Genomic DNA, 16408 nt, shown 5'->3' on the forward strand with positions numbered 1-16408 from the left:
ACCTCTACATGAAAGTTGAGCTTTTTCTCAATTACACAATATAATTATGTTTTGGAAATAGTGTCCATCATTAAAAAAAATCATACAAATTTTGAATGTTTTTTTGTTGTAGTTGTATAATTTCATAAATGCACCACACATTGCTTTATTGTAAAGGAAATACAAAGTTAAATAGCAAACTAATCACAAATAGGCTACATCAGAGCAGCCACCTCATGGTAAAATGTAGATGGGTTTAAATATTTTTTCATGGCTCCAGTTAGATTTCTTTCTTCTTTTTAAAGACAAAAATGGCTCTTTAGGTTGTAAAGCTTGCAGACCACTGTTCTAGACTTTAAGGCAGCGGTGAATAATATATTCAAAAGGTATTTATCTGCCTTTCTATCCAGACCTCCAGGTATTACTCCCAGTATCGCCACTGTGAAGTTTTGCGGGATGTTCATTTTAAAAACCTCCTTCAGGGCGTGAAAAACCTCCCTCCAAAACACACTTAACTTAGGGCAGGGGTGTCAAACTCAATTTAGTTCAGGGGCCACATTCAGCTAAATATGATCTGAAGTGAGCTGGACCGGTAAAATAATAACATAATAATATAGAAATAATGTCAACTCCAAACTTTTAGAGTGAAAAAAGGAAATTTACATTATGAAAAGGTTTACATCTACAAACTATCCTTTCAAAAAAAAGTGAATAACATGAACAAACTGAAAAAATAAGTGTAATTATAACAATATTCTGCCTCAGTTTATTATTTACACATGTACATTATAACGTACAGATCACAGTGGATCTACAAATACACAAAAACCTTTAGTAACAGGCAGAATATTGTTAAAATTGTACTTACTTCTCTTAAGACATTTCAGGTTGTTCGTATTTGTTGAGGTTATTCACATTTTTTGTGAAATTATACTTTGTAAAAGTAAATATATTTCATGTATTTACACTAAAACAAAGAGAAAAATTTGGAGTTTTCGTTATTTATGTATTATGATAGTATTTGGCTGGTCCTGCCCACTTGAGATTGAATTAGTCTGAATGTGGAAACTGAACTAAAAGAATTAATATCTTATGCCGCATTTCCACCACATGGAACCGACTTGACTCGGGTACCAGGTCCTATTCCTGGAGACAGTTTCCTTTACAGGATACTACTGACTTTACAGTACCTGGTCGTCATAGCAATGCGGCGCGTTACTTCTGTGTCATCTGCTCAAAGAGTCGCTGACAAACTTGCTCGTTGCGTGTTGTCTCGTCAAATTCATGCTGAATTTTCATGTTGGCCACCAAAGACTGAACCTCCTGACTGAATGGTGTAGTTTTACAGGCTGTCATCATGTGCATTAACCTACCGCTATATTTACTGTCCACTTCTGCATCTGTTTTTTGTAAAATGGCGGGTCACAGAGACGACTCTCTGACCAATCAGTGGTCTGCAGTGTTTACATGTCACCTTTTAGTATCTGTTCCCCAGTCTTGGAACCTCGGCAGAGGTGATACCAAAAAATTAGTACCAGGTACCAGGTTCCAGGTCCTTTTTCATAATGGAAACACAATAAGGCCGAGTCGAGCTGAGCCGGTACCATGTAGTGGAAACGCAGCATGAGTGTAATTTTTGCATTTCACAAATCCATCCCAAGGGCCAGATTGGACCCTTTGGCGGGCCAGATTTGGCCCCCGGGCTGCATGTTTGACATCTGTGACTTAGGACAAAGCCAAAATATGTGGGTGTGATCAGTTATAAGGGCTCCACAGTATCTGCCTTTTTACCTCTGCCAGGAGGTATTGTGATCACTTTGCTTTGTGTGTTTGTTTGTTTGTTTGTTAGAAACTTTACGGGAAAACTATTCCAACCATCTTTACCAAATTGTACCCACAGATAGGCCTAGGCCCTGGGACCAACCCACTAAATTTTGGCCAAGTAGGCCAGAGTTCAAGGTCACAGCAAGGTCACAAAATCTACAATTTTCCTATCTCTCATCATTGAGCAATTTTCTAAATTCATAAAAAATTCAAAACGACTCCGATTAGCCTCCAATTTGATCCACCTGTAGCTTCGAACAATGTCTTGTATCTGACACAAAATTGTCCACATCCACTGTGGAATGTGGACTCTGTGGACATTTACATTTAACATTGAAAATCCCATTTACCACACATTTTTCATTATAACTCAACAAATATTGATTGGAATTGAATCTAATTTGACATACACATGACTGGTACCAAGCTTCAACTTTTTCTGCTGTATGGAACAACCTGGAAACTGTTGAATTTAAATAGAAATAGTTGATCCACACATGCACACCGTTCGGGGTGCTTGGCGGAGGTTTGCGTTCTGTGAACACTTGTTTAATCTTTAATTCCAGTCTGTTGAGGTTTTCTTGTGTTTTGTCGTTGCAGACGTTGCTTTTGCACATGCAGAAACACACGGAGGAGGAGACTGAACCGGAGCCTTAAGAGCTGCAGGAAATGAAGGTTTCCTCCAAGCTCACTTCCCTACTTTTCTTCCTGTAACCTATCACCTTTAACCCCCCCCTCTGTTCACCTCCCATATTGGGGGGGATTGATCGATCGTTCTCGGGACCCGCTTGTGACGAGTGGCGTCCGATGACTCTATCCTTTCTGATCCGTGTTGGAATCCAACCATATAACAATAATAACCGAGGAGGGTTGGTTGTGTTCTCGTCTTTTTTTTTTTTTTTTTTACGTTCTATAAAAACACACCTTCCTCTTCTGTCTAAAGTCAGACCATTGCTGTTCGACCAAAACAAATGTGACTTTTGTTTATTGAAGAAACTCCAGCGTTGACGCCAGAGCGAGGGATTGTGACGCTTCCTGTTGAAAAGCTACAACACGACCCCAGCTGATAAACCGCTGGGTTGACTTCACTATGGCATGGGTTAAGAGATGTTTTATTGTTGTTGTGCGGTTGTGACGTTTCATTTTGAGCAACTTATATTATTTTTCCTCTTTTTATTTTGTCACGTTGCCCTTATTCCCTCAGAATAGTGTTTGGTAGCTTCAGACTTGGAGTGATGTTTGGATCCATGTGTCTGTGGTTGTTTTCAGGAGGATCTATTTACTCATGGTTTGGTTTTATTTTATTTTCAGAGAGCCCCTTTCTCTAACCTTTTTGGGTTTTTTGTTTTTTTGTTTATTTTTTTTTGTTGCTCATTGATATTAAGGCATGGAGGGACTTTGGTGCAGTGTTTGTGTGACTTGTGGCCTCACGTTGCCATTTGAGACTTTTCATTTGTGGTGAGAACAGAAACAGAGCCGAGACGTTGTGATGATCGTGTGTCTGTGAACATGTTCTTCTCGACAAAGGGCTGTGAAGATCCCTGTTTTCCATGAGTGTGTGTGCATGTGGTACTGTTTTTGATGCGATTTCCTCCCTGGAGATCTTTTTTCTTTTTTTAATTTAATTTAATTTTTTTTTTTTTTACGTTGGAGCATCGAGCAGAAGGCGCCTGAACTGTTTTTCCGAAGCGAGGACAGTTTTCTAACGAAGAGGCATTAGTGTGGAGGTGAAGGACGTTTCGCGGAGGTGTTTGATGGACGAGCTTGAAAAGAAGGATTAGGTTTTATCTCCCATGCCATAACCTCAGCCCACTGAAAACAGGAAGGCATTAACCAGTGTTCAGCAGCGCGGAAGGCCAGCCGATGCTCTATGTGGTGTGGTTACGACTCTCGGTTGTGTCTTCTCTCTCTCTCTCTCTTTTCTTTTTTTGAGGATTTGTTTCTCAGATTTAACCCGACGTTCTTCCCGTTGTCATCCATTCATAACGCGAACAGTTCACCTCTGCTCTGGCATTCCTGAGTTTCTTCAACATGTTAATCTTTTCTCTACGTTGTAAACGGATATTTTTTAAGAATGTGCAATTAAAGAAAGTGTTATTAAAAAAATATTATTAAAACACTGTAAACTGTTTCTTGTGTGTTTTTGAGTTTGTGACAGAATCACCAGAGTTTTGATGGTTCTACCTCAAGATTGGGCATTTTCAGGCTTTTTTTTTTTTTTTATAATTTGTTTTTATTAACAGAAGCTTTTACACAATATTTATGGTGTTTAACAAACGTCTACAGTTCGTTACAGTGACATAAGGCACATGTTACAGAAGGAACACACATAAATGTATAAACGTACAGATACACCACACAGGGATGATTTTTAAACATCAGAGGAAAAATAATAAATAAATAAAAATAATAAAAATGAAAATTGAAACAGAACAAAATATTACATGAACATTTTCAGGCATTTTAGAGAAAAAAAAATTGATTGTACAAATAATCAACAGATTAATGATGAAATCACAGTGTTCGTGCAGGTCTTGAAAGTTTTAAAAAGTTTGGAATTTTTAAACGCTGCTTTCCAGACCTTGAAAAGTCTGGAATTTTTGTGAAAGTCTTTATAAAGTAAGGAAAAAAGTTACTCATATAGTTGAATTTTAGAGTATAATTAAAGACACATAATCTTATAAAAAATACTCGAGGAAAAAATATAAAAAAATTAATATGATTTCACTAACCAGTCAGTACTGGAATGATTATATCCTCCTGACACCCAGTAAGTAAATATTTTCGCCATTTTACATTAAATAATTGCCTTAATTGGAAACTGCATGATGCAACAGATTTTTCAGATACATTTTTATTTATTTTTTTTATATAATGTCCTTTTCAGTGGACATTATGTAATTTTTTATTTTGAAGTAAAGTTGTGAAACTCATCCACTACAGAGGACAAAAATACATTGCTGCATCTCACCAGGATATGAAACATGTTTGTGTGATATTCATGCACTTTTGTGATTTTCATGTTTTGAAAACGTTTCTGCCAGTAAAACAATTTTCTGTGAATTATATGTTCGTACATTTATTAAAATGAACTTTTCTACTACACAACAGGTACAATCTCAACCTAAAAAGTCTGAACACAAGTATAAAAGTACATAAAGTCAAGGTCTGGGGGGAAAAATAGTTTTGAAAAAGTTTGGAATTATTATTCTGATAAAGAGGACACACCCTATGAAAATGATGAAACTGAAAGGTGTGTGGATTTGTTTACAGGATCTGAAGTTAAAATCCACTGTCGAATGTGGGTAAATTTTCCTTTCTTGTGAGTAAATCTTGCACCAAAACAGTTATGGAATAAAGTCAGCCTCGACTGTATTTAAATTTTCATTTTTCCTGCATCTGTCCCATGTCCTCCAGTTCAGTGAAAGGACTTCATGGTGCATTCAGGTGCATCTACACTTGAATGATCACGTTTTCCAAGTTTGTTAAAACAGGATCATTTTTCATGCATTTTCTACACCTGTTCCTTCATTGTCTTGTTGCCTTCTTTTATATTTGCAGATGTACTCTCAAATGTTTTATCAAACTTACAATATTTTTGTAAAAGAGGACCCTAAAGTACCCTCTAGTCATATTTTACTGTAGTATTCTTTATGAGTCAAAACCCTAAAGGCATATTTTTTGGATGTTGGGTTTTCGGCCTTTACTGCGATGTCCAGAAAGTTATTTGACACTTTTTGCTTATTTCTCACTAAATGGTAAAATATCTAGGGTTGCGATAAGCGCTTCTCAGTATCACATTTGCTGAGTACGGTCTTGGTAAGAACAGGCCTGGAGAATGGACTTCCTAAAAACACAAGAGTCTCAGTCTCTTGCGAAAGACTCTCTTGCGAATTTTCCTCCCTGACTCTGCCGTATTTCCGCTATCACCTCCCTAACGTATTCCCACAATCCACCACAATATATAATATGTGACTGACTTGATTTCAGTACATTTTTATTATTTATATATCATTTATATTTTTATACATTTTGTACTGTGCGTTTTGTTTTCAAAACTGGATAAACAAATTTTGTTGAGTCCCATATCATGATAATAAGACTCAGACTCTGCTTTACTGTCAGTCGATCACAGACACAATCAGAACAAAAAATAGTTTCCCAGGTCTCAGTGTGCAGCATGAATGAAAAGGATTTAAAAAATAGACAATAGATAAAAATAGGTAAGAACAATAGATGAGAATAAATACTACAGTAAAAACCACTAAAATAAATGAATAAAAAAAACTCTGAATCTGTACAATATTGCACAATACGCAATAGGGTTTCCCATGGCAACAGCAGCTGTGCCTCATGGGTATTGTAGTATTTAAAGTCTGTTATTTTTAACCCTCCGGTATCCGGGTGCGCTTTTTAGGCACACTTTGCACTTCGTTTTAAAGACCTTCATATTATTTTTCACAATTTAAATAAGGTTAGAATACAAAAGTTGTTCATTTGTGCATGATCTTTAAAATTCTGGCCACCAACTAAAATTTGCACATTGTAAACAAAAGAAAATTACAAGACTAGCATCTGTCTCCCAAGTGTGCCTAAAACGCACTATTCCTTCCATTATAACCACTGTTTTTGATCAAAAAGCCATTCAGGCATAAATCCTGCTTTTACTGATATCTGGGCTTCATTTGAGAGGTGAGGGTCTAAATTAATTTATTAACGTTGTTAATCATTGGCATATGCCAGGCTACAAAAATAAAATAATACGGAATCCAATTTTAATGTAGTATTTTGAAAAAAACAAAACAAAACAAAACAACAACATATTTTGTGTTTTTTGCATCAAAAAATGTAGTGACATCATGATGAAAAGAGATCATTTAAAGGGTTAAAAAAAATCTAAAATGAACGATTATTTGATATGTATGATTAGGGCTGACCTTGAGTTACAAAAATAAAATCAAATTAGAGCAGAAAAATAAATCAATATATAATATTTAATATTTTGATTTATAGGTGTGCCTTTTATGCACACTTGGTGACAGATGCTAGTATTTTTGAACATTTGACCTTGCACCAAAAATAATAATGCAAATTAACCAATGTTGGAGTTAATGATTGACATATACCAGGCTGCAAAAATCAAATAATATGTGATCCACTTTTTATGTAGTATACTGAAAAAAAAAATTTTTTGTGTGTTTTTTGCATCCAAAAAAATGGTTTGTTTACATTACAAACACGGCATTTAAAGGGTTAAAAAAAATTTGATAATTATTGAGTATTTGGTATTTTTATTTACGGCTTAAGTTGATGAAATAGAAAAAAAGTGTAAAAGAATTAAAAACAAACTGTATGATTTTTTATTTTATTTTATTTTTTTTTTTGACATTATTGCACAAGTGTGTGAAAAAGGCACACCTGGTGCTTAGTAAGGGCCTTACTGAACAGGATACCAGAGGGTTAATGACACACCAGAGGAGTGGGAAAAGACAAGTAATCATATTTGCAATCAAATTAGGAAATATGGCATAAAACTGTCTTTTAAATATTATTTAAATGTTATTAATCCACTTCTTTAAACCCACTCAATCGCACTGACCACGCCCACTTCAAAAACAGGAAGTGATCCGTCCCGTATGATTGACAGCTCTATCTTCGTGAGTTTATTTTGGAAACCGGAAGTTGTACGCAGACGTGTCGTTGCTTCAGTAGCAGTTCTTGCTAACGCTGTCTCCTGTCAGTTTGGTGGACTAGAAACAGACAGTAAGGACCCAAATATCTGCTGGTTGTTGTTCTTTACCTCCACTGACACGGAGCGGCTGATGTCTGCTGGTGTTTCTGTGTGAAATGGCGGAAACGAGCCAAACGGACGTTAGGTATTTATGTTTGTTTCAGAGCAGACCTTTGACATTAAAATCAGTTTATTTATAAGACACATGGAGCTACTGTTGTCCAGAGTAAAGTTATGTTCAGTAATTCATCTTCATTTACTGTATACTACCTCTTTATAAGTGGTTGTCAGTTTAAACTCCTCTACCACTGGTTAAATTTTAATATTTTCCGTAATAAATTTAATCTATTATTAAACCAGGTCAGCTGCAGGTTTTCTGTTTTTGCAGGATTATAATGAACACATATGTTTATGTCTGTTTCTTTATTAAGGAACAAAAATAAAATAAAATAAAAATACACAGCACAGTTTAACAAACATACAACAAAAAATCTGAACTAAATTGGTTCTAAATCAATGTTCAGAGTAAATTTGTTCACATGACAAATAGTAGCCTAGATAATAATAATAATAATATTAATAATAATAATAATAATGATAATAAAAACTGTAGGTAGGTACTAATAGACAGGGATGGGATGTTTTACAATTTGCAAAGTTTTGTAAAGAAATTGTATCTGTATTTTAACATAGGTAATTTGTTGGTGTATCTATTATTTCTGTTTCTTTGGATGAGATAAACAGTTTATAGCAGGGCTGTCAAACTCATTTTAGTTCAGTTCCACATTCAGCTAAACATGAGCTGCAGTAAAATAAATAAATAATAAATAACCAGTAAAATAATAACATAATAATATATAAATAAGGTCAACTCCAAAGTTTTTTCTGTTTCAGGGCAAAAAAGTGTAAATTTACATTATGAAAAGGTTTACATCTGTTAACTATCTTTTCAACAGATGTGAATAACATGAACAAACTGAAAAAATAAGTGTAATTATAACAATATTCTGCCTCAGTTTATCATTTACACATGTATGTTATAATTTACAGATCACAGTGGATCTACAAATACACAAAACATTTAGTAACAGGCAGAATCATGTTAAAATTGTACTTACTTCTCTTTCAGGTTTCATGTTCATATTGTTATTCACACTTTTTGCGAAATTAGGGTTTGTTTTAGTGTAAATACATGAAAATATTTTCATTCACAAAGTGAAAAATTTGGAGTTGTCATTATTTATATGTTATTATGATAGTATTTTACTGGTCCTGCCCACTTCAGATTGAATTGGTCTGAATGCGGAACCTGAACTAAAAGGATTGTTAATATCTTAGTGTAATTTTTGCATTTCACAAATTCATCCCAAGGGCCGGACTGGACCCTTTGGTGGGCCGGCTTTGGCCCCTGGGCCGCATGTTTGACACCTGTGGTTTATGGTTTTGTTTCAGTCTAATGAGAATAAACTAAACTAAACTTGTCATAAGTAGTAGAATTTTGTTCTTGTGTCTGATATCAGGATTCTCTTAATAACTGTAACTCGAAAAACAAAACTCAAACCTGCATGTTGCATAGAAGAACAGGTTATTGTTCCACTCTGATCCCTGTGTGATGTGTGTTTAATTCCTCAGCTTCGTCCCTGATGATGAATGGAAATTGCATTTCAAGAAAAGCGACCAAGTTGCATTTTACAGGTGTGTTCGAGTCCTATTTTTAACATGTAATTCAACAAACACAGGAGTCACATTAAACATTAACAAGATGTTTTCCTTTTCCCACATGAAGGCGACAGATGCAGGGTCCAAAGCACCAGTACCGAGCCCTATTGGACTCCCTGGTGCTCACTGAAAAAGGGGCTCGATTAGAGTTGTTGGATCCTAAAACACAGGTTTGAGAAGAATTGTTAATTTATAGAATAAAACAGAATGATCTGGATGATTGTTACTTACTTTTGATCAGTTCAGCCATCATTAAAAATCTTTAATTCCCTTTTTGTGTCATATTTGTCTGTAACCTCCCTCCTCATCTCACAGACCAAACTTCTTCTGTCTGTGTCCGCCTGCAAAAATGACACTGTGAGGATATTCATCGATGAGCTGCAGCCCATTAAACCGCGCTACAGAGTTCCAGATGTGATTAGAAGTGAGCTGCAATGTGAACAGTAAGAACTGCATCAGAATCATCCCTCCATTATCATCTAAATCAGGGGTCTCAAACATATGCAAATGTGGCCCGCCAAAGGTTCCAATCCGGCCTGTAGGATGTTTTTGCAAAGTCAAAAATTCTATAGACTTGAATTGAATTAAGCAAAAAAAAAAAAAAAAAAATTGGCTTGAATTAAGGAAAAAATGTTGAATTAAGCAAAATAAAATCTTCAATTAAGTAAAAAAAAATCTTCAATTAAGCCAAAAAAATCTTGAATTAAGCAAAAACTAATCTTAAATTTAGCAAAAAAAAGTCTTCAACTAAGCAAAAAATCTTCAATTAACAACTTCAAATTTTTGTCTTTGTTTTAGTGCAAAAAATAACATTAAATTATGAAAATATTTACATTTACAAACTATCCTGTAACAATAAAATGTGAATAACCTGAACAAATATGAACAACCTGAAATGTCTAAAGAAAATTAAGCACAATTTTAACTATTTTCTGCCTGTTACTAAATGTTTAGTGTCTTTGAAGATTCAATCCATAATAATGCACATGTAGAAATGATAAGTTGAGGCAGAATACTGCTAAAATTGCACTTATTTTTCTTCAGAAATTTCAGTTTTTCAGGTTATTCACATCTTTTTTGTTTGGATAGTTTATAAAAATAGGTATTTTCCTAATTTAATGTTTTTTTTCCTTTACACTAAAACAAAGACAAAAATTTGGAGTTGTCATTATTTACATGTTATTATGTCATTATTTTACTGGTTCACTCCACTGGAGATCAAATCGGGCTGAATGTGGCCCCTGAAAGATAATGAGTTTGAGACTCCAGATCTAAATACTTAAAAATTAACGTCCATAGTGCAGCTGGAACAAATGACAGGGTTCCTGCGGGGTCTTAAAAAGTCTTAAAAGTCTTCAATTTACAAATCTGCATTTAATACCTTAAAAAAGTCTTTAAAAGGTATTAAGTTTGATATGGTAGGTTTTAAGTCATGTTGCCATAAATTTGTTGACTGTGCTGTGTTTAAATGTGTCTGTTAAATGTCCAAACTGCAAAAAAATAACGTTAGTCGACTCATTTCCACCCGTTCCAACCTGACAATTTATATTGAAATTAGGAACCAATTATCAATAACTTTGCAGCCCCTGGTGAGAAATGACTCTGAATGGTGGGAATGAAGACATTGGAATAAATATATACAGTACATTAACCTAGATTCTAGGAGCCATGAATATTTGCCAGTATGGCTGTGAAATAAGCATTAAATTTTGCTCTAAGTAATCTTTAAAAGGTCTTAAATGTAACTTGTAGAAACCTGTTGGACCCCTGAAATGAGTGAACCCTCAGATTTAATATCTGGTTGAACCTGCTTTACTTATTGTTCCCACAGTATTCTGGACCGTTCCTCCTGACAGAACTGCCTCAGCTCAGCCATATTCTTAGGATGTCTGCTGTCTTTAATAACTGGTCAATAAATACACGAAATATTATAACTGATTGTGTGGTATTAGTTTAAGAACATTATGTTTGTCTGTACTCGTAGATGCAGATCAAACCAGTTCATGCAGAAAACGGGGAATTTTCATGTCTTTGTCAGGTGAAAGCTGTCTGCAGGAGTGTACAAAGATTACAGCCTGTCATTGTGTCTTATATCAAACTAATAAAAAAAAGAGGTCTGTGCCAGGCTGGAATGTCTGGGAGTATAGGAAGAGATAACTTCTGTGAGAAAGCGCCTCTTTTCGAACACAAGTGTCCATATGTGTCCTTGACCAAACAGACCAAACACAGAGGGCAAAACAACCATTTGTCAAACAGGAATAAAACCCAGTCTCATATATACAGAGTTCAACCAATCTTATATGTAATATAGAATATATGTAAAATTACCATGACTCTTTCTTCCTTTCTTTCTTTCTTTCTTTCTTTCTTTCTTTCTTTCTTTCTTTCTTTCTTTCTTTCTTTCTTTCTTTCTTTTATTTATTCTGAAATTTCTGCATTTCCATATAAACCAAATATAGAACAGAATGCCCTTTACTGTCATTATACTGAATGTGCGACGAGATTGAAGAGGTTCTCCTTTTTCAGTTCAAACAGGTAATTATAGATCAGTGTTTTTCAACCTTGGGGTCGGGACCCTACTTGGGGTCGCCTGGAATTCAAATGGGGTCACCCGAAATTTCTATTAATTGATAAAAATCTCAATAAACTTACTAATAAAAATATATGGTTAGTTGACAGAGACAATGTTCACAGTACACAAAAGACATGACAAACTCTGAGGCTGAAACTGAAACACTGTGGTTCTGTTTATCTGTCAAATGTTCATTGTGGTCGGTTTCAGATGCTGCAGCTCTTTCATAATTCATAGTTTGAGTTACTCAGTATTAATTGTCAGCCTTGTAAATCCAAGCTGGACTGACTGTACATATCCTGACCAAGGAAAATCAAACTCTCCCTTTGTGCAGTAATCTACACCTGGCTTTACTGCCTCCGGTCATAATAATACACATTATATAGACTAAATGTGTCTAAAATTAACATTTATTTTAAACACAGTAAAGCAAACTATTACATGATCACAAACAAATTAATTTTAGCAAAAAAAAAAAAAGTCTCTGTTTTGAATGTCTGGGGTCGCCAGAAATTTGTGATGTTAAAATGGGGTCACGAGACGAAAAAGGTTGGGAACCACTGTTATAGATAAAATATAAGGTGCAAAATATATACAAGATAAAATCCTACAAGACAGTGCAGTTAAGTCTAGATACAAATATGAAGATAAAAAAAGGATACAAACTGAGACTGTAAAAATGTGTTGCACAGGATGGTTGAATATTTACAGAATAATTATAGTGCATATGGAGGTTGTTATTCTGAATAACCTTTATTTTAACCAGATAAAAATCCCATTGAGATCCAGATCCATCCAGAGAAGGTGACTTGGCCAAGAGGTCAAATAGTACACACCATAATGAAAAACCTTTTCAAAGATAAAAAAAAAACATCCACAAAAACATCCATAAAAAAATTGTCATTTCTAATGTACTCATTCTGGGGAAAAAAAAACCCCACTTGTTTTAATAAATAAATGCCATTGAGGAACTGATTAACTTTGCTGTGGGTTACTATTTTGAGCTCTGGGGGTGAAGGGTAGAGTCTGTGACCTTGAAATAATATCAAGTAAATAATATCAAAACAGAAAAAAGTCATGAAAACATACTGTGCACTTATTTTTCCAACTTCATGAATATTATCACAACACAAAGGTTTATAATAAGCTACAGTATGTGTGAGGGGCGGGGTTTGTTGTGCCTGGCACCACTTGTTATAGTTTATTTTCACTCTGATGTTGAACAGGATTGAATTTTGAGTGTTTTTACAGTGTCACAGGTTTTAATAGTGTTTCCCACCAGTGACTGTGACATATTTAATTTTTCCCAGCAGTAAGGGAGTGTGTTGGCAAGAATCTGGTGATATGATACAAATCCAAACAACAAACTACACTTTCAGTCACTGGAACTGAATATTGGAACAGTTTACTGCTCAACATAAGAGACTCACAATCATATGCCTCCTTCAAATCACAACTTAAACACTGGATGAAGGGAAACCAAGCCTGTAACCATCAGTAGATTGTCCTCACTGTGTTGTTCTGTGTGTTTTTAGGATGATTTGTGGTTTTTGTCAGCTGTCTTTTTATGATGCGTTTATGATGTTTTGCCTTTTTGTCAACTGTCTTTCCTGTCACCTGCCTAGGGACGGACTACAGATGGAAATTAGCACTGCTGCTACAATCTGGCATATTTACAGCTGCAATTGTTGTAGATGCTCATTAATATGCACTGTCCCTAATAAATAAATAAATAAATATACTAGGATCACAATACAATATGTCACGATATGTCATGATACTGTTAAAAAGGCAATTTTTTGTTTGTTTTCCTTTTTTTAAATGATTATTTCCTTGAAGAACTGAATTACACCAGATATATGCACAAATACTGAACACATTTTTATTTGATCACAACAGGATCTAATGGTATATCACAAAATTTTCCTGTGTTAAAACTTAAATTATGTTTTACAGACATTACAGTTTAAGATCCTGTTCAAATGTTCATGTTCTATTAGTTCAGAACTAACATCAGAACTTTATTTTAGTTCAGTCCCAACAAAGGAACAAACATAATTTAATAAAAGATTGTTAAATAATAAAAATAATACAGGGTGGGGAAGCAAAATTTACAATGAGCATTTAGTTGTTTTTTCTCAGCAGGCACTACGTCAATTGTTTTGAAACCAAACATATATTGATGTCATAGTCATACCTAACACTATTATCCATACCTTTTCAGAAACTTTTGCCCATATGAGTAATCAGGAAAGCAAACGTCAAAGAGTGTGTGATTTGCTGAATGCACTCGTCACACCAAAGGAGATTTCAAAAATAGTTGGAGTGTCCATAAAGACTGTTTATAATGGAAAGAAGAGAATGACTATGAGCAAAACTATTACGAGAAAGTCTGGAAGATACTATTAAAGAAGAATGGGAGAAGTTGTCACCCGAATATTTGAGGAACACTTGCGCAAGTTTCAGGAAGCGTGTGAAGGCAGTTATTGAGAAAGAAGGAGGACACATAGAATAGAAACATTTTCTATTATGTCAATTTTCTTGTGGCAAATAAATTCTCATGACTTTCAATAAACTAATTGGTCATACACTGTCTTTCAATCCCTGCCTCAAAATATTGTAAATTTTGCTTCCCCACCCTGTACATAAAATATAGACAAAAAATAAAAATAAAAATGAACCTCCACAATATCTTCATTTGAATAAATACCTAAAAATATCAATACAGTACTTTTTAATATCGATACAGTATTGTGAAATGACATATCGTGATATATTGATATATTGCAGAATGGGTATTTTCTTACACCCCTACCCAGCTGCACAGATTTGGACGCTATGTGATTTGATCTTGTATCTTTGAACTGCAGGTTGAGAGTGGACAGACAGACCAAAGACCACGTTGTCCTCTCCTGGTCTACGGGACTTCACCGGGTCCGGGTCTGGTCCTTCCCGTTTCGTCTGGAGGTTCTGTGTGCAGATGAAGTCATGGTGACGTTCAACTCTGAGAGCAGGCTGTGGTTGGAGACTCTGCAGGAGCCACTCAGGTGAGGAGTCCATGAACAGGTCCTGTTTGTCAAAACCAGCACATGGAAAATACAAGGAATGACTTTGGAATGATTTCAGGGGAACATCTGATGGTGTTGAGGTAAGAGGACGCTGACATCAAGGTCATTATTTTCTATTAATACTTTTAATGTCATTAAATTGGACTTTTCTTCTACAGGACGACACCAGTTCGTTATGGAAGGAGACGTTCAGAGAATTTGTGGATTTCAAAGCTAATGGTTTGTGTTTTGTTTGTTTGTTCTGCATATTTTTATTTATTTGCACAGAACAGAAACACTAGTGGTTTATTAAAAGTAAAAGACAGTTATAGAACTGAACTGAACTTAATGTGTTGTAAAGGTTAAAGTCACTATTTAATGTGACCTTTGACCCCAGGACAAGAAACAACACAAACAGAAACATCTGACATGTGTTGAATCAAACCTGATTATTAGGTTTATTTTTGTTCTTTTTTTTTTTTTTCTTTTCTTGCTCATTGTTCGTTTTGGGTGGTTTATAGATTTTGTTAATTATTTTACTCATTTTGTTGATTATTCTTTTTTTTTTTTAAATTTTGTGGTTAATTTTAAATTAGGCTCGATTCAGCTTTAACCATTTGTTTATTTTCTTTGTGTTTTGGTTTATTCTATTAATTTTGTTCAGTATTTTGTTCATTTTGTTCTTCATTTCTGTTCATTTTTGCTTCATGTTGATAGTTTTTGTTTTTAATTTGTGGTTCATTTTTCAAATTTTGGTTACCGTTTTCACCAGTGTAAAACCTCATAAGATGGCCATAAATCTCATTTTGTCTGAACAAAAGGGTTAAAGACATTTTAAGGTCACAGTAAATTCTTTGTGTCTTCTTGTCTCCAGGTCCCAGCAGCGTCGGGGTCGACCTTCGTCTTCACGGGTTCGATCACGTGTATGGTTTACCAGAACACGCTGACCGCCTTCAGCTCAGAGACACCAGGTGTGTTCTCATGTCACCTGTTCTATTTAACCTTAGTCAGAGGTGTCAAACCTCCATGCGGCCCATGGACCAAAACCAGCCCACCAAAGGGTCCAGTCAGGTCCATGGGATGATTTTTTGCAAAAATGACACTGAAGATATTAAAAATGATGTCAAACTGACTTTAGTTCAGGTTCCACATACAGACCCAAAGTGAAATCATACCATAATAACATGTAAATAATGACAAGGACAGATTTTCATCTTGGTTTAATATAAAAAAAGTAAAATTACATAATGAAAATATTTACATTTACAAACTATCCTTTCACAATAAAATGTAAATAACCAGAAATGTCTAAAGAATACAATATTTAGAATATTTTAGAATAGAATATTAAGTACAATTTTATCAATATTCTGCCTGTTATTAAATGTGTTGTTTATTGTTTAAGGTTATTCACTTTTTCATAATGTAATTTGTCTTTTTTTTTTTTACACTAAAACAAAGTTAACATTTTTTATGATTTTATAATTTTGTATAATATTATTTATAATATGTGATGTTGTGATTTTAATATGATGA

General features: G+C 34.6%; 2 protein-coding genes across 4 annotated transcripts in view; both read left to right on the forward strand.

The window, feature by feature from the left end:
* Positions 1-3930, forward strand: part of znf106a (zinc finger protein 106a) — a 46576-nt gene extending 42646 nt beyond the window's left edge. The window contains exon 22 of the mRNA XM_030127156.1: positions 2404-3930. Coding sequence (XP_029983016.1) covers positions 2404-2460 — 57 coding nt within the window. The 3' untranslated portion in view covers positions 2461-3930. The remainder of the gene's footprint in view (positions 1-2403) is intronic.
* A 3587-nt stretch (positions 3931-7517) lies between these two features.
* ganc (glucosidase, alpha; neutral C) overlaps positions 7518-16408 on the forward strand; it is a 39405-nt gene continuing 30514 nt past the window's right edge. For all 3 annotated transcript variants that reach the window (XM_030127525.1, XM_030127526.1, XM_030127529.1), the window contains exons 1-8: positions 7518-7679; positions 9167-9229; positions 9321-9423; positions 9569-9696; positions 14696-14872; positions 14952-14973; positions 15052-15112; positions 15747-15843. In XM_030127525.1, the coding sequence (XP_029983385.1) occupies positions 7651-7679; positions 9167-9229; positions 9321-9423; positions 9569-9696; positions 14696-14872; positions 14952-14973; positions 15052-15112; positions 15747-15843 (680 nt within the window). In that variant the 5' untranslated portion in view covers positions 7518-7650. The remainder of the gene's footprint in view (positions 7680-9166; positions 9230-9320; positions 9424-9568; positions 9697-14695; positions 14873-14951; positions 14974-15051; positions 15113-15746; positions 15844-16408) is intronic.

This window comes from Sphaeramia orbicularis, chromosome 22, assembly GCF_902148855.1.
Source record: "Sphaeramia orbicularis chromosome 22, fSphaOr1.1, whole genome shotgun sequence".
In the NCBI taxonomy this organism is placed as follows: domain Eukaryota; kingdom Metazoa; phylum Chordata; class Actinopteri; order Kurtiformes; family Apogonidae; genus Sphaeramia; species Sphaeramia orbicularis.